This window comes from Eptatretus burgeri, chromosome 5 (assembly GCF_056783735.1).
Source record: "Eptatretus burgeri isolate ZD-2024b chromosome 5, Ebu_testis_v1, whole genome shotgun sequence".
In the NCBI taxonomy this organism is placed as follows: Eukaryota; Metazoa; Chordata; class Myxini; order Myxiniformes; family Myxinidae; genus Eptatretus; species Eptatretus burgeri.
The window spans coordinates 56,597,013-56,616,563 of NC_140965.1; the positions used below are offsets into that span (position 1 = coordinate 56,597,013).

The following is a 19,551-nucleotide window of genomic DNA, read 5'->3' on the forward strand; positions in this document are numbered from 1 at the left end:
TTTGAGATACCCTGTTCACAGAGAAACAGGGGTGAAAACGTAACCTCAGTCCACCTTCGTTGGTGGAGGTAAAGGGGCTGTCACACCTTGACGTTTTAGCCAGCATATGGCAAGGTCTCAAAATGTATGTAAAACGCTGGCGTACGCTGAACTATTGATGTTTTTTAAGTTTTGGGCGTATAATAACGTGTTGGACATATGCATAACGTATTAGTATCGTACACAGAACGTTTTAATCACATATAGATAACTTATACCAACGAATGCTGACCGTGTTGTCTGCGTTCACAACATATGCCGAACGATAGTCTAACTTATGCATAGCGTGCGGCAGCGTATCGCCAACGATAACGTGGCGTAGGCTATTCATAGGCTGCGGCTCGACGATTCAAATCATAACCGCACTAGACATCGAAGTGTGAAGCCGCTGTCACACCTTGACGTTTTACCCAGCGTATGCCGACGTATGAAAAATTTGCCGAACCAAGCTGGCACACGTAGAATACGTTATGGGTAAGTTTTGTATACGTTAAGAGCACGCTGGCATATGTCGTAGTATGCTGGCATACGTCGTCATACGCCGAGTATGTCGAGAAATTTTCAGCATGTTGAAAATTTCTCGACGTACTCGACATATGACACACGTTCCGCATACGCTGGCATAAGTTGTAGGCACGCTACGCGATCGTTGACACACGTTACTCATAAGTCAAAACACGTCAAGGTTATGGTTAGCGTCAGTGTTCGAGACTCCCTGTTTTTTGTTTTTTTTTTTTCTTCGGTATGACGGTGATGTTGACACTTCGATTTCTCGTGCGGTTATGATTTAAATTGTTGAGCAGCAGCCTATTAATTATATTATAACCGCACTAGAAATCGAAGTGTCAACATCACCGTCATACCGAAGGAAAGAAAAATACCAGGGAGTCTGGAACACTGACGCTAACCATTATCTTGACATGTTTTGACTTATGAGTAACTTACAAGTAACGTGTGTGGATGTGTGTCAACGATCGCGTAACGTGCCTACAACACGTTACTCATAGGTTAGAAATAAGTTTCAGGTACGCTAAACATTACCTCGACATGTTTCGACTTATGAGTAACTTACAAGTAACGTGTGTCAACGATCGCGTAACGTGCCTACAACTTATGGCAAGCGTTATGCGGAACGTGCGAGTCATACGCTGGTATACGTCAAAAAATTTCAAGCATGGAAAATGTCAAACACCTCAGCATACTACGACGTATGCTAGCGTACTACGACGTATGCCAGCGTGCTCTTAACATATACAAAAACTTACCCATAACGTATTCGACGTGTGCCAGCGTTTTAGACAAATTTTGCATACGTCAGGCATACACAGGCTAAATCGTCAACGTGTGACAGGGCCTTAACAAGTGAGAAAACGGTACAAATAGCGTCCCGGCAAGGTACCAAACGGGACATTGTCGTCCAACGGGGTGACTGGCTCTCATGGATCGTACTACCCTTCAGAATGAATGCCGGATATGGCTCAGCTGGACAGCATCTTGACAAGGGGTCCATCCTACGGTGATTTTGTCGAGGGTGGGTCTTCCAGGCGCTATGCGGCTGCCTTGTCAGTTTAAATTCTTGCAGAAATTTTTCTGAGGCTCACTTGGCTGCACCTGGATGGGTTTGAGGGTAGTGGAGTAGCGGCTGAAACCCGAATCCTATCCAGGTTCTTCCTAATGACTCCATCTTTGCTCTTTACCTCTTGGGGTTCCTTCTTGGTCTTCCGTTTCATCAGGCGCGAGACCTGGACTACTTGATTACTGTTTGAAAATTATCTTCAGTGTCCGTGAGGTAAATAGGGTTTGTACATGCTCAATAAAGTGTAAGCAACTCAAAAGGTAAAGTCAAGATAAAATGGACAGTCGTCCACAAGACGGCTATGACGGACCTAAAATAGGCATGTGACAAACAATGCAAATTACACGCACCCGCTTCGGCCTTTCTCAATATTCTGGCAGTGCCAGCGGCATTGCTCGGCTTTGAGCCCCCTGAGCTTATAATTATTCCGCAATCTCGGGAAACCACGATTGATTAAGTAGAGGACATTCATCCGCTCAACCTTGTTTTAAAAAAAGTTTCTGCAAGATCGCAGGAAGTTGGAAAAAAATTTCATTTGAAATTTAGCGTCGTCAAAATCAACATCAAATTACCAGAAGGTGAGCAAGTTGTCGTTTTAAAGCTTCTAGAAGTTGAATTTTTTTTTAATATTTTTACTTCATCTGTCGAAACTCGTGATAAAATTGAATGATTCGCACTGACACGACCGGTCGAAAGTATTAGAACATCCCAATTTTTCCAGTTTTTACTGAAATTTAAGCAGTTCAAGTCCAGTGAAAAACCTGAAAAGGTACAAAGTTAAGCGGTACACTGCCAGAGGTTAAAAAAAAGTTTAGCTATCCGAAAACTGAAAAATAATGTAAATTTCAGAGTTGTTAAAAAGGGCCTTTTTAGGGAACAAGTAATGGGTAAGAAACTGCAGCTGTTCTGCAGCAATGGACATAAATTAAGCCTTGAAAGTTGATGCAAACAATTCCTACAGGTGTCCCAACTCTTGTTGATTAGTGACAAACCCTCTGTCCGTATAAAAGCAGTGTTGGAACAGACTGTGTTGCTACACCCTCTGAAGCATTATTTAAACAATATTGCACTGCAGGAAGTAGTATATTGCTATCATAATGGTGAGAAAAAGACAATTAACAAAGGAAGACAGACTGACCATTATATCCCTTAAAAGTGGAGGTCTTTCTTTTAGATATATTGCAAAGCACCCAAGTTGTCAGTGAGTACAGTTTCCTACACCATCAAAAGGCACTTGGAAACTGGAGGAAACTCTGACAGGAAGAGGTATGGCAGACCCAAAGCCACAACACAATCAGAAGACAAGTTTCTGAGAGTCAACAGCTTGCATGATATGTGGCTCACAGGATAGCAGCTTCAAGCACAGCTTAACACTGGTCGAAGTAAGGAAGTCTCAATTTCAACTGTGAAGAGAAGACTTCGAGCTGCAGGTTTGACAGGTCGAGTTGCAGTAAGAAAGCCATTGCCAAGGTGGCAAAATAAGAAAAAGATGCTTGCCTGAGTCATGAAGCACCACCAGTGGACTACTTTAAACTGGAAGGTCTTATGGACCGATGAATCAAAATTTGAAATCTTTGGTTCATCACGCAGGGTTTTTGTATGCTGTAGAGTCGGCGAAAGAATGTGACACCAACTGTCAAACATGGAGGAGGAAGCATGATGATCTGGGGTTCTTTTGCTGGATCCAGAGTTGGCGACTTGCACAGAGTGACTGGAACCCTGAACCAAAAGGGTTACCACAGCATTTTGCAGCACCATGCAATACCTTCTGGTCTACACCTAGTTGGTCAGCGGTTCATCCTACAGCAAGATAACGACCCAAAACATACCTCCAGGCTATGTCATAACTACCTTAGAATAAAAGAACAAGACGGTAGGCTTAAAATCATGGAATGGCCAGCTGAGTCTCCAGACTTAAACCCCATCGAGCTGGTTTGGGATGAACTGGACAGAAGGGTGAAAGCAAATCAACCTACAAGTGTAACACATTTGTGGGAACTTCTGCAACAGTGTTGGGAAGAACTTTCCGAACAATATTTGATTTCCATTGTAGAAAGAATGCCACGAGTATGCTGTTATATCTGCAAAAGGTGGCTACTTTGACCGTTTTTACAGCCATTTTTCCCTGCTGTGCAGGGGTTGGGCTTTTTCTTGAGGCAATGTTTTATGGCCGGATGCCCTTCCTGACGCCAACCCTGGTCGCCTCTTACGACACACAGGGATATGGTACACCTATTCTTACCGGGGCATACACCGAGACCAGTACACTGGTACTCATTTCGCGGACCTCGGAAGGATGATAGGCTGAGTCAACCCCCTGGGGTTAATTCAGCAGCCAACGGGGCTTGAACTCAGGACCCTGGGATCCCAAGCCAAAGGTGGCTACTTTGATGAGTCAAAAACTTAGATTAAATTTTGTTCAACAAAACTATTCCATGATTTATTTTTTTTTATTTGCAATCATTTATTTGTTCTATGCTTTAATTTCAGAGTACATTGAAACATTAAACTGCTTAAATTTCAGTAAAAACTGGAAAATGGGGGTGTTCTAAAACTTTGACCAGTAGTGTACATTTTTATGATCCGCAAAATGGATTTCTGCAGCCGATAATGAAAAAAAAACCACTTGAACGGCATCTGATGAACACCCATATTACGTGGTACAATCTGCCTTCTAAAAACACCATAATAATTGCTTCTTTCTGGGTTTTTTTCCACGTAAATATGGCATTATAATGGCGGTTTAGAATATTTTAATTGGTATTTTATTAAAATGATGCACTTATAATGTGGATGGATGAGGTCCAAAGCTCAGAAGGTATTCTAATAGCGAACAAAGTGAGCTTAATACTTAACGCGTGCACGTGAGAGAATAGGAAACAACAACAACAACAACAACACAATAGCCCTAGCTATTTGGAATCCGTGTCATGAGTTATGACTTTTTGCTTCCGGTTGTTGTTAAACGCTGTGCGGTGAGATCATGACTGGAAGTGTTTATTTATTTATTCAATTATTTTTTCACCAAAGTTAATTTTATACTTCCAAAAGTGATTTTTTTCATGACAGGAAGTGTTTATTTTGTATTTAACATTACCGGGAGTGATTTTGAAACTCTTTCCAGAACTATTCATTTATTTTATTCTTGACTAGAAGTGATCGTTTATTTATTCAATTATTTTTCCCCAAAATTAATTTTAATAAAGATATCTCCCGCATCATCAAAAAATATTTTTTAATCGTGATTTACATTATTTGTTCGCTGATCCCGAATCCAGGCCGAAGTAACCGGAAATTGCGTCAAAATCATTAGCTGTGCGGCGCTTACATGTATCACGGTATAGTTGGCAAGTATACAGTTGTGAACAAGTTATATGTAAAGTCAGAAGCGAATGTAAGAAGAATTCTACGTTTGCTTCTAGGCTTTGCCTATTCCATATTAGCGAACGCAGTGAGCTTCATACTTAACGCGTGCACATGAGAGAATAGGAAACAACAACAACAACACAATACCCCTGGCTATTTGGAATCCGTGTCGATAGCTATGACCTTTTGCTTCCGGTTGTTTTTAAACGCTGTGTGGTGTATAAACACGATTGGGTTTTATTTCTATCTTGTGAATATTACTTAATGCGTGCACATGAGAGAATTGGAAACAACAAAAACAACACAATACCCTGGCAATTGTGAATCCGTGTGGTTGACTATGAACCTCTTGCTTCTGGTTTTTTTTTTTTGCTTCTGGTTTTTTTTTTTGCTTCTGGTTTTTTTCTGTTTCCGGATTTTGTCATGGGGGAATGATGCATGCCGGGAGATAAAGGCATCATCGGAGACATGAAAGACCCAAATAATATCAGACATGGTGTATATTTCCTCCACTGATTTTAATAAAGATATCTCCCACATCATCAAAAAATAATTTTTAATTGTGATTTACGTTATTTGATCACTGATCCCGAATCCAGGCCGAAGTAACCGGAAATTGTGTATACAGTTGTGAACTAGTTGTCGGTAAAGTCAGAAGCGAATGTAAGAATTCTACGTTCGCTTCTCGGCTTTGCCTATTCCATATTAGTATGTAATTAATATACACAAAAATCATCTCTCACACACACACACACACACACACACACACACACACACACACACACACACACACACACACACACACACACAGTAGATAGGGATATTGTTTGAGATTATTTAAACCAGTAGTTTAACTTTTAATTGACGAAACAACAATATCACATGTTATTTCAATGGCTTACCTCTTGGCAAGGCACATAAAGGCTTAAACAAGTGGGACTGTATGACGACTATCACTTTTAAAATGATGCAAGTTTTTATGATGCGGAACTTAAGAGTTTCATTTCGAGTACCCACATGATGGGTTAAGATGTGTGATGAAAAATCCCTTTTGTCCTGAAAGAGGTAATGGTTTGCAAGCTCTTACATAATTATGTTCTCATAAAACATGATTTAATTATTCTAGATGGGGTTTCTTCCTTCAGTACCATATCTGAACTAAGTTTTGCATCTAAGTTGCTCTTCCATATAAGCTCAGACAGTTGATTTATGAATGAAAGTAATTAATGTCGCTAAATAAAATAAATAACATCACAAACTAGAAGGTCAATTGGTAGAGCGCAAACCTCTGCCACGTAATGCCTGATCCACGAGAACATAACGGGTCCAATACTCCTCCTCTTCTTCTTCCTCTTTCGGCTGCTCCCGTTAGGGGTCGCCACAGCGGATCATCCGAATGATCCGCATAGTGATTTGGCACATGTTTTACGCCGGATGCCCTTCCTGCCGCAACCCTGGTCGCCTCTTACGACACAGGGATATGGTACACCTATTTTAACCGGGGCATACACCGGCCCAGTACACTGGTACTCACTTCGCCGACCTCGGAAGGATGACAGGCTGAGTCAACCCCCTGGTGTATTAATTCAGTGGCCTAACGGGGCTTGAACTCAGGACCTTTTGGATCCCAAGCCGCTGCCCTAACCACTGCGCCAACACCAGGCTTTATAACGGGTCCAATACATTTTTGAAATATCATGCGAAACAGTACTATATCGTTTTTGGCACTTTCAATGGTGAAGAATCACTTTAAAAAATTCTCGTCGTCGGATCTGGATCTTCACCAAAATCTAATCAATCAGTTTGTCCTCGTCACACACCCAACCTGTCCACCAAGTTTCATCCAAATCCAGCCCTTGCATATCCAAAATCGGACGGGGCTGATAAATCGGCCTCGTCATGTGGGGTGAGGGGGCTGATTTTAAAATTGCTTCAAAATCTTGTGAATTCGTTTTTGTAAATTGTTTTAACATGTGGTCCAAATTGACCAATGTCCGTACAAACTGAACTGCCAAAGAATCTGAATAAACTGAGCCTAATCCTAACTATGTAATTTCAAAATGTACCTTAAACGGCCCTTCTTGGGGCCAAACACAAAGTTCTGACAAACAGAACTTTCTGCTCAAGTACAGTAGTTTCCCACAATCCTTTTCATAAAAAGTATTAGAACTAAGTTGTCTTTGTTGTTGTGGATTATTACCTGTAATGACAAATGTTCTGACAATTTGCATGAAAGATGTGCCGGTACAATACATTACATGTATGCCATTGAATTGGGACCATTCAAGTATTACGTACACAAGTCCAACCCATTTCTCCCCCTGGACAAGCCCACTGTGTTCAACATATACATGGGGATAAATCTTGACTTTTCACTGCCATTACCTTGTCATGTAGGTTGTACTTGAATGTCCACACCTGGATCCACCAGTAACATAGTAATAATGTCAAAATATTTATTCTCGTAACAAATTTAAAACTTTATTCGCTGCAAAGCTGAATGACCAAAACAAAATCTGAACAGTCGCAAATTTAATGAGTTTATTGTTGCATTTCTGTCTCAACTAAACTAATTTATCTGCAAGTATCTCTCTCTCTCCAGTCCAATAACATAACAGATACATGTGTTCAGTACATTCTGCCAAATACTAATTAACTTTAGTATTGATGTAAATCTTCAGGCAGAAACCCCCAAAAGTCACTATCATCAGACTCATCAGATAATTGTGAAAGACATTCATCCCCTGAGCTACCTGAAGATAAGTCCAACACAACAGTATTCTCATCATCTGTGGAGATGGCTTCAACCATGTCATTGTCCGTTTCTCGAGTCCAAAAGGAGACCAATGGTGTTGAACAAAGGTGTTTTGTTTTGCCATACAGGTAATCTTAGCTTTTTATTTTATTTTATTTTTTTCACAGCTTAATTTTACGGGGCCGATAAAAAGACCCCCTGAAAATCGACCACCGGGTCGATCACGGGGGCGAGGCCGATCGGCCCCGTCAAAATGCAAGCCATGCAAATCCATCCACAACTTTTTGAGATATCATGCTATATATTGTTTTTGGCCCTATCTCTCAATGGTGAAGAATCACTTTAAAAAATTCTTGTAGTCAGATCCGGATCCGGATCTTCACCAAAATCTAATCAGTTTGTCCATATCACACACTGAACCTGTCCACCAAGTTTCGTCCGAATCCATCCACAACTTCTTGAGATATCCTGCACACAAACAGACAGACAAACAAACAAGAAAATGAATCACTCATGGAGTGAGGAAGTTGTCGAAGCTGTTTGAAAATTTATTATAACTTCATTGCAGTCACACGGATACAGCAAAAGAAACAACATTTACAGTTCAGTCAGTTGCCATCATGAACAACATTCGAATGTGGAATGTGATGTCAATGGTTTAAGTCAAAAACTCCATCATCACCTCCACCTCCTCCGCATAAAAACAAGCAAAATTCTTACTGAAAACGGAAAATTGACACACCTGCGTGATGGTAACGTCATAATGGATTGGTACGATGTGGAGGGCCTTTCATTGTTAATAAAACTGGCCTGCACTGCAAAATAATACATCACGTTTGCAGACTAGTGCCAGCGGCGCCTGAGCGCGATAGACGAATTTTCGGTGTCAGGCGAACTATTGAACCGGAAGAGTCACAACGAAGGCCTGGATATCTCATGAAAGAGTAATATCTGAACTACATTCTCACCTAGTTTGAGCCACATATCACAAAAATTGATGGAGATACGCGCTTTCAAAAATGGCCAAATTATGACACATTTTTGCTGATGGGATCCAGAATACAAACCGGAAGTTGATCAAATTACGTCAGCTAATGGCCAATCGTATGTTTTACATTCCCTAAAAGTTTGAGCGAAAAATATAAAACTTTCGAATTTTAAGAATTTTTTTGTCATGTAAATGGGCTTTTCAATGCAAATTTCAAACATTTTGTGACGTCACAATCTGGATCCGATCCGGTTGAAACATGGCAGGGTGAAAGATATTATGACCCTACATAAGCACATTAAATATCTAAGCAATTGAACAAGAAATGGCAGAGAAATGATTTTTTGAAATTTCGTCCCATGTAAATGATTGGGATTTTTTGAAACTTTGTGAATTTTTCGTGACGTAATCATTTCATCCAGGTTCACCCAAATTTATAGGTTCAGTCCTTGGGTGATTATCTTTCATGTCAAAATGTTTCGTGGACATATACACAAGGACCGCTGAGAAAAATCGATGTGCGCGCGCACGCACGCACGCACGCACGCACGCACACACACACACACACACACACACACAGAACTGTACAAAGTGACAGAAGTTGTCTTCGACAACTTAAAGATGTCATGCAGAGCACAACACTTGCAAAATCCACCCACTTCTCCACATGTTGCCATGGATACACAAAATTGTCCATTTCATTAAGATTGAAATTGACAATCTTAATCCAAGCTCAGGTCAATCGGATGAAAATAGATTATTTTTCAGATTAACATTGATGATTTTAGAAGTTTGACCTCAAGTTGACTTTTGACCTCAAAAATTGTTGGTTTCCAAATTCAGTGAGCACTATGCAATTGCGGCTTAATTGTTAATCGGATGAAAAATTATGATTTTTCAGTTGAAAATTCATGATTTTAGAAGTTTGACCTTGTGCTGACCTTTGATCTTTTGACATCAAAATTAGTTCCTTTCCCAATTCAGTGACGCAATATGCAAATTTCAAGTCACTCGAATGAAAAATTATATTGAGAAATTTGACCTCAAGATGACCTTTGACCTCAAAATCAATAGGCTTCTCAGTTGAGACCACCTATACCACTTGGTAAAGTTTCATGACGATCGGTTTAGAATTGTGACCTGTAGGCGATTGACAGACAGAAAAAAATAATAATAATAAAATAAAAATCGACTGACCAATATACTTGAAAAATCTAAGATTTTGCAAGTCACAGGAAGACGTCATGCAGAGTATGATACTTACAAAATCCATGAAACAAATTTGACCTCAAAAATAATTGGTGGTTGAATTCAATGACCAAATATACAACTCCTCTTCAAATTTCAAGTGACTCAGATGAAAATTGAGAATTTTTAGAAATTCAACCTATTTGAATTTTTGACCTCCACACACTGAGTGACCTGAAATATAAATCTTCAAATTTCAAATCAATCGGATGAAAATTGACAATTTTATAAATTCGGCCAATTTGACCTTTGACCTCAAAATCAATAGGCTTATTCGTTGAGACTACCTCTACAAGTTAATGATAAAGTTTCATGAAGACCGATTTAAAATTGTGACCTGTAGGAGACAGAGACAGAGACAGAGAGAAGAGATAACCTCCGTACATCTTCAGTGGTGAAGGTAAATTAATGTTAATAGAATGCTTGTGAAGCATTGTTGTGGTGCCAGGGTTCGGTGGCGAGGACGACCGCTAGATGGAGCAGTTGGGCCATCTCCCACCGAACACCAGAATTGAAGGTAGTCACTCCGGATAACTCCGAAGTCGACGGGTCACTTCATCGACGCCAATATTTCGACCGCGCGGTTAAGGTCTTTTTGTCCAATTCCAATTAACCTAATTGCTCACAAGAATAGCTACCGGGGAAGCCATACCCTCGGCCGGCTTTGTCCAAACCGAGCTGCTGTTACCGACTCGGATCCGGCGTAACTGAGTGGGGATTACCAAAGCCGCGCCAGCCCAAATAACAATTTACGGCACAATCTGCCTCCCTAATTCTCAAGCCCAAACCATACAAGGTCAATGGAAGAAAACACTGATGACGAACTGGAACATTTAACAGTTATTTATTTACAATGTAAGAGGGAGGGAAACAGAGCAGACTTAACCACAAATATGAATGCAGGCAAATGTACAATGGAATCACTAACGATTTTGACTTATCAGACTGGCCACAGACAGGCTACAGAGAGACACACACACACACACACACACACACACACACACACACACACACACACACACACACACACACACACACACACACACACACACACACACACACACACACACACACACACACACACACACACCTCGTGGGTCTTTAATCGCCCCTTCAGCTCGGGTTGGAAGGCGAGCTGAGGGTCAGAGTCTGGCCGGGTACCTGGCCGCCTCGTGTGGTTTTACCGACTCCAACCCACGACCCAGAATCCAATGAGGCCATGATCCTGGCTGCCACGAACGACGATCGACGACACGAGCACCACGAAACACCTCCGCCACGACCACCACCACCACGAGCACCAACCACCAAGGAACCCCGAAAAAGACCGCAGACACGCTGAGACAGCTCGCCAACTTTCTTATTCACCCCCCCCCCCCAGGCGGGTGGAGGGATCCGCTCTGAGGTAACCTTCCTCTGGATTGGTCCGGGGGCGTCGGGTGATCGGTGCCCCCCCCCTTCATTGGACGAGGCGAACATTCCATCTGGCTGGGGTGGGGTCAGCCCTAAGGTGATCTCACCCCCACCTATGTCCGTGGCCAGAAACACGTGCGTAATGGCGCTGAAGGAGTCGAGGGGGATTTAATGCAGAAGACTAACTGGAAAAAAAACTTGCAGCACACACATCAAATTCCCATTATACATATGCGAGAGATTCTAACTATCCATATAATATACTGTTGTGCTTTCCCGCCCGTCGGTGTGCGGGCAAGCGCTTCAAGCCAATGGCGGCCGCTCTTGCCCACCGAACTGGCAAACCTCGTCGCAGCTTTTGGATCAACGCCGAAATCCAGCTACGGGTGTATCTTTAATCACACCGAAAATCAGCCAGCTATTCTGTCCGCACGCGACAGGGTCCGATCGACGAATTGTCGATTTACCTAATTATGCACGCAGACAGAAATGGCGGGGATTTACACCTCGACGGGACCTGCTTGGAAACGAGCCGCTAAGCAGCTCGCTCAGTTTGCGATTTGCCGAGCGGTGTATATCGCCAAGCCCCGCCGGATCCGATTCTCTTATCGGTTATTAACAACCAGCTATATTCCGAACTTAATTATGGCAGTTCATTTGGGGGAAAGGACGCAACGAAGGGTTCAACATTCACACAAGGACATTTATTACACACACGACACATATGCAGTTATGTATGCAATCAGGTACGTATGTAATCAAACCAATTAATGCAATGGGGGTAAGGGACAGGACACGAGCAAGAGAAAGAACTACAACCATTGGTCTATTTATTATGTACAATTATTTAACAGGTTTACTTAAGGACAAGGCGCCACAGACTTTCACTCAAAAAAACCCCGGAAAGAAAAGGAAGAAAAGTGACCGTGTGGTGGACCCTCGGGACTCCGTCCTCCTTCTTCCGATCTCTCGCTCGTCCCACCCTCACAGTTCTTTCTCCTCTTCTGCGCCACAATTCTCCTGCACCACACAATCCTTCCACCACCATAATTCTCTCTCCCAGACACTCTCCTCAGCGTTCCAGCGACTCAATTCTCCCAGGCGTTCCAGCGCCTCCGACCTTTATCCACGGAGCCCCGCCCACCCCACCCCCTCTCCTCTCCTCTCCTCCTGGCGTGAGAGAGAAACTTCCAGAACAAGGGCGTTTCCCTCGCTGAATCGGGGCTGATTTCATTTTTCTGGAGGGTTGGGCTCCTGCTGAGTTGGCCGGCGGAGATATTATTCGTTGGGGGGTGGGGGCCGTTGTCTGCTTTCCTTTAACTAGTACGTGCCCGTAAAAAAATAATAATAATAATAATAATAATAAATAAATAAATAAATAAACCACACAGGCCGTTTCTTCGCTCTCACGTGCCCGTACGTGCGTGACCCGGAAGTTCGATATTATTCGCAATTTATTTTTAACACCCAATTATTCAATTAGCGCCAACGTATTTTACCTTTTCGCAATGTCGTGGCAAGGAAAAACAAAAAGAGAAGAGGAGAGAGAAAAAAATTTACTTCCTGGTTCGGAGCATACCAGCACTCTGATGTTCCCGAAATTTATACACCGTCTAATATGAAAACGATCATAACTTGGGCCATTGTGTTTATCTATAAATGTGCATAAGAAATCGAGAAATTATTAGAATACACGAAGTCATCACTCTCCAGAAGCCCGTACGTTGTAACCCGTAATGGGGAACGTGGCTGTGCTTCCCTTCCCCATCGGCTACGTCCACGCAACGTGTCTTGCCATTGGTTTGGTAAATAAATGGCCATAACTTGGGAAGCACTTGTCCGATTAATATCAAACCTTGAAAAGGCACATCCTCAGTTCCCGAGCAATATACCTGGCAAGTTTCAATTAGATCGGACCAGAGGTTGTCGAGAAACAGCGGTCTCTCACACACACACACACACACACACACACACACACACACACACACACACACACACACACACACACACACACACACACACACTCTCTCTCTCTCTCTCTGCTGGAATTATAGATAGATGAATGCAAGGCTTCTGGCAACGATGTGCTGAGGTGGGAATGCGGTTGTGGTTGTGGTGAAGGCGGTTGTGGTTGTCGTGATGGTGGCGTGGCTGGCGTGATAGTGGTGTGGTTGTGATTGAGGTGGTTGTGATGGTGGTGTGGCTGGGCGGTTGTGGTTAAGGTGGTTGTTGTGAAGGCGCTTGTGGACAAGGTGGCTGTTGATATGCGGTTGGTGGTTGAGGTGGTGGAGGTGGTTGTTGTGAAGCAGTTCGTCCAAAATAAAGATAGCAAAAGAATAATGGCCGACTCAAAGATCACAGCCCAGTTACACGAATAATACCCTCAGACATCGGTGGGGAAATCTATCTGAACACAGACTTATCGACATAACAGATCTCTGGGAAACCTGAATGGTGTTCTGTGAATTTCCACAACCGTAACAATACTTAACGAAATAACTGAACTTTGGGTCAACTGTATGTGTGAATGCGAATGGTTCCCCCCGATATGGAATGTTTGAACATACATTACCCAAAAGGCCTCTCAATGAGCATTCACTCGTCCAGGAAGGAAAGGTACACGCCGTGTGAGTAAATACCGTAAACATTTACCATCGTCGAGGCCGTTCGACGAAACTCGCCGTAACATGCAACGACGTGAAGGTCGACGATTACACTCTCAACACACACGACGAACCCGAACACAAAGTTTCCGAAATACCTCACGGCAATCGTGTTATCACCACACGACCAACACTGAAGTGCTAATAACCAAGACGACGTCACGGTCCGAGGACCGTGTCGCCGCCTTTTACTTGCATGTTCAATAATTTTCGTCTATATAATCGTTACAAGGCGTTCGGCATACACCCACCCGGGAAAAAAAGCAGTGATTTCCTGAGAGAAAACGCGAAGCACGTACCAAAACGAAACGACGAGCCAAAGCAAATCAGTCTGGAGCTTCCTGAGGCAAACGTTACGCAAACACGTTCCGCTACGTCATGACGTCACCGGATGATGACGCACGTACCGTCACAGTCAGTGAACTTCTCAGCAATGGATCTTGAACTCCCTTTCACTTCCTGTTCACCGAGGAAGTGAAGAAGAGAAGAAGAAGCTGAGGATGAAGAAGAAGAATCTGAAGAAGAAGCATAGAAGAAGAAGCATAGAAGAAGAAACAAAGAGGAAGAAGAAGCATAGAAGAAGAAGATTCATAGAAGAAGAAGAAGCATAGAAGAAGAAGAAGCATAGAAGAAGAAGAAGCATAGAAGAAGAAGAAGCATAGAAGAAGAAGAAGAAGCATAAAAGAAGAAGAAACATAGAAGAAGCTGAAGAAAAGCGAAGCGCGCTCATTTCGTGTCTTTCGACTGTCTCATCTTTTTTGACAAACCTTTTGACAACAAATGTACTTCCTCATTACTCGTGTGCAATTCACGGGCAAAGTCATTTTACTGTAAACGTTGAAAGCTTCACCAAACCCTCGTTTCGCGTGAAAACAAGTTAGAAACAGGTCTTTAACCAGGACACTGCGAACCACACCCAACTGTCCCCACCTTGTGCGATCAGACTGGACGTGATTGGCTGTTGGGGGGCTTCTCACCCGAATCTTTCACGAACCGGCTGATCAGTGCTGCCGTTTCGAAATTTCAAATTTGTTTTTGGGTTCTGGGAATAACTCGCCTACTATTTGTGAAAGACACGGTGGGATCTTTAACGTCCACCAATGATCAATGCTGGCAGACAGCCCACAAACATGCTCACCATCCTGCCAATGGGTGGTGCACACCTTGATGAATCGCCCTGGTGGTGAAATGCTGGCAGACAGCCCACAAACAAGCTCACCATCCTGCCAATGGGTGGTGCACACCTTGATGAATCCCCTGGTGGTGAAATGCTGGCAGACAGCCCACAAACAAGCTCACCATCCTGCCAATGGGTGGTGCACACCTCGATGAATCGCCCTGGTGGTGGTGAAATGCTGGCAGACAGCCCACAAACAAGCTCACCATCCTGCCAATGGGTGGTGCACACCTTGATGAATCGCCTTGGCAGTGAAATATTAGGGTGACCGTTTAGAGTTGCATTGACATTGGAACCATGGCTCGACAGCTCAACAACGAGTGCACAAACGTCAAAAGTCGAAAGGACAAACTGGCAGCTTGAACCAAGACATTGCTTTGCTGAAACTACTTCAATCAAAGAAAGTAATGATAATTGTAGATTGGTCCACTTCACTGGAATCTTTTCCACCAAAAGCCCCCATAAAGGCACGAGGAAATGGTAAAAAAAAAAAACAAACATTTTTGTGTGTCTGTTACACACTCGTGGATGAGATTGTCCGTAAATTACTCGTATATGTCGAACAAGACACTGAGAGATAGTGTACAATTACATAAATTTCAAGGACATCAGGAGATAATGGGGGGGGGGGGGAGGGATGGCCAAAGCAAACATTGAGAGATTTGATCCTGGCAGCAGAAGTGCTCAGGTGAGAACGTGAAACAGGTAAACCGATAAGGTAGTCTGATAACACTGTTACCCAGTGAAGGAGGTGATGTTTTCAGCCCTTTCTGTCTGTTTGTTTGTGTGCAGGATATCTCAAAAAGTTGCGGACGGATTCGGATGAAACTTGGTGGACACGTTGGGTGCGTAACCGATGATGAAGTGATTCGATTTTGGTGAAGATCCGAATCTGGATCTGGATCCGAGAATTATTTAATATTTAAAGTGATTCTTCACCATTGAGAGATAGGGTCCAAAAACGATAACTCGCATGATATTTCAATAATGTCTTGGGCCCGATATGTTCTCGTGGATCAAGCATTGTGTGGCGGGGGTATGCACTCTACCGAGTGCCCTTAGAGTTTGCACCTGGATTTAGAAGCTCCAGGATAGGTCGTCGCTGGTAGTGAATCAGCTGAGAAATCAAATCTTTGTTAGTATGCAGCCCAAGGCTGTGGGGTTGCATCATTGGTTGAGGGAGCGGCTCTGTCACTGATGCAGTGCCCCCTGTATGTTCTGGCAGAAATTTGTAATTTGGCCAGGGTGCTGGCGAGTGCTTGCCTATTTTTCATGAATCAATCTTTAACGTCTACCAACTAATGTCGGCAGACGGGTCGCCACTCTGACACAGTATACCACCATGCTGACACTCATTTTGCCAACCTCGGAAGGATGACAGGCCGAGTTAACCCCACCTGCTATTAATTCAACAGCTGAGCGGGATTTGAACTCAGGACCCGAGGATCCAAAGCCCACCACCCGAACCATTAAGCCAACACCAGGCATATAGGTGGGTCGAGATTGAAACCCAAGCTCGACCATAAATCAAACCATGTCACTTTCATCCAAGTTCAAATGTCATAGCAAATGTGTTAAAATAATTTCAAATCTACGGGATGGTCAATAAGAACATTGAACGACATCCTCAAACTTGACACATCCAAATGCGGGGTTGATAACTGGATTTTTTTTTAAACCCCTAAAGTTATGCAGCAGATGCCAAGGCTATTGTTTGGATGGTATGGCTATATGACGTGCGACAAAACGACTCGTCTGCAACAGCTTTGAGAATCAACAAGCGTTTGCGAGAAAGTAATCTCTTAAATATGAGACACGTGTTCCATTTAAATATCTCACCACGTGACCCAATTTGAAAAACCCACCCATCGAGTCATGCTTTTGCAAATGAAACAAAGTATACAAAAGTTTGTTTTATTGAAAAAAAAACAAGACATTTATTAATGAATTCACTTCTCATTTGGAACTTGTCAGCAGCTGAGAGTTATGTACAAGGATAAACCAATTAAAGAGCATTTTTGGAATTTTTATCAACTTCTGCTTCTCAATATTAGAAAGACGCTTGTCAATGCGTCGGCGAGTTACGTCCACTAGTCCCACAATTTAATCAAACCATCCCAACCACAGGTTATCACGCGTGACGTCTCTTTCGGATGCCAGATACACGCGATGCAAACGCCGTCGTGCGCCCGCAGCTTGGAATACAACTTGGTGGTCTTCCAATCCCACACGTTCAAGCGACCGTCCGCGTCGCCCGAAATCACGTAGCTCATGTCGGGCGAAAAGTCCAGGCCACAGGCGTAACCGGCGACCATGTGGCCTTTGAAAACCTTCTTCTTGTTCAGGCGGAAACGATTGTGGGCCCCAAACACGAGGATCTGGTTGTCCATGGACTGGCAGCCGAGCCACTTGCCATTGGGAGAGAGCGTGACGGCGGGCATGGAGTGCATGGAAGGCTCGGCGATGTATTTGAAATCGACGGGGATGTCCCACTCCCAGACGCGCAGGCTCTTGTCGTCCGAGGTGGTGACGAAGCGCCGGTTCTCGTCCACGAACGTGATGGTGTTCACGGCTCCCAGGTGGCGGTCGTACTCCTGCACGATGTCTCCGCTGCGCACGTCCCACGTCACGATCTTCTTGTCCGACATCCCGGCCACGAACAGGTGCTGCTTGTCGTCGTCAGGGTTGAAGCGCACGCAGTAGGGCACGCGGCGGTTGGTGAAGCGCGAGACGCACGTGCCCGTCTCGGTGTCCCACAGGCGGATGAGCCGGTCGTAGCCCGCGCTCAGGAACTGCGTGCCGTCGTTGTTGAAGCACGCGTCACGCACAGCCTTGCTGTGGCCCAGGAAGGAGCGCAGGCACCGACGCTCTTTATACACCTCCCAGAGCTTGAGCTTGGAGTCCATTCCGCAGGACAGCAACAGATGGCCGCTGCGCGGGAACAGTCGGATGGTGCTGACCCCCTTGGTGTGACCGGTCCAAGCGTAGATCTGCTTCTTCGGCAGGTAGCACTTGTCGGGAGGAGGCACGTCGGCTCGCAGGTTGATGTCGGCGTCCTGCGGAGGATGCAAGTACGAGCGGCCCTGGTAGTCCAGGGAATCCTTGACGTGGAATATGGTCTTCTCGTCGTTGGGAGCCTCGTCGACCCGCCGGCTTCTCCGCTGGCGTTTGGCCGCGAACTCGTCGAGCTCGCGTTGCTCGTCGTCCGTGGGCTTGGCGACCTCTCGCTCGTCCACGTACTTGCCCCAAGGACCGAGAAACCCGTCCAGATCTCCGGGGTCGTTGCCCTGCAGGCGGCGCCGTCTGTCCCCGGGTCGTTTTTTACTCGTCTCGAACACCGTGAGCCCCTTGTGCGCGGCAGCCGCGTCCAGGTCGCCGACGAAGCGGTCGCCGCACGTGCTCTGCGAGTCGACCGACGGGTCCTGAGCGTAGCCGTAACTGGCGAACGTGCGGCGCTGCTGTTCGAACGTGAACGCGTTGATGTTCGTCGACTCGGCGAAGCCTGCGAGCGTGTTCCGGCTCGCCGACAGCTGCTTCGTTTTAAAAGGGTTCTTGGGGCCGAGCTCGGGCGCGAAGAGCGCGTCGAACGGCGCGTTGTAACAGATCTCGCGGGCCGTCGGCTCCACGCAAGGTCCGCACTCGATTCCCTCTTTACTGGCAACCTCGGGCGCGGCGTTCAGCGACAGGAGACGATCGTTCAACGCTCCGGTCAGAGTCTCACTGCAAACGCCCGATTCTTTGGAAACGTCCGACTCGTCCGCTTCGCTATCACTTGCACTGTACGCACAAATATGCCCTAAACCGGCCATGACGGCTCTCTCTCCCGGAAGTAGAGGTCCGGGTACGTCACCAAATTATTATTATGTGACGTTCTTCCGTATTCATTGTGATGAAACCGTACAAATAATGATAATACAGGAAGCGGACTATGTTCGTCGGATAAAAAAGTCAATTTGATCTATCGCTAACTACTCTGTCATGGCCGACTGTCACAGTACAAGAATAATAAACCCTGCGAAGACAAAGATTAACATTTAGGGAAGCCATCATAAAAGTTAATTAAATTCATTCAGAAATAACGTACCGGAACAAGTAGGTGAAGAACTTTGCAATTAATTGACGTCACAAAAAAAAATACGATTAATCTTCATACACCGCTTAAATTAAGTTGAAGCGAAAAAGTCCGTCCGAGTCCACTGAGGGAACGTCACTCGGTCAGCCCACACCGAATCACAGCACCGAACCTCCTGATTCGAACACGACTGTGTCAACAACGACGACTTCGATATATATATATATATATATATATATATATATATATATATA

General features: G+C 44.4%; 2 protein-coding genes across 9 annotated transcripts in view; both read right to left on the reverse strand.

The window, feature by feature from the left end:
* Window positions 1-14,476, reverse strand: part of HERC4 (HECT and RLD domain containing E3 ubiquitin protein ligase 4) — a 193,660-nt gene extending 179,184 nt beyond the window's left edge. The window contains exons 1-2 of one of the 8 annotated variants that reach the window (XM_085881928.1): window positions 14,348-14,413; window positions 8,078-8,204 (exon numbers count right to left, since the gene is read on the reverse strand). The gene's annotated coding sequence lies outside the window, so the exon portion shown is untranslated. Of the gene's footprint in view, window positions 1-8,077; window positions 8,205-14,037; window positions 14,056-14,146; window positions 14,166-14,299 lie in introns of those variants that run through there. The other 7 variants (XM_085881932.1, XM_085881927.1, XM_085881929.1 and 4 more) reach the window with 7 other exon arrangements.
* Window positions 14,477-17,125: 2,649 nt separating this feature from the next.
* Window positions 17,126-19,082, reverse strand: CDC40 (cell division cycle 40). The gene has a single exon (XM_085881935.1). The coding sequence runs from the start codon at window positions 19,032-19,034 to the stop codon at window positions 17,316-17,318; it is 1,719 nt and encodes a 572-aa protein (XP_085738061.1). The 5' UTR covers window positions 19,035-19,082; the 3' UTR covers window positions 17,126-17,315.
* Window positions 19,083-19,551: the final 469 nt, after the last annotated feature.

What these genes read in the sequence shown, in the direction of transcription:
- CDC40 (XM_085881935.1), bottom strand. Translation starts at nt 19,034, where the DNA reads ATGGCCGGTTTAGGGCATATTTGTGCGTACAGTGCAAGTGATAGCGAA.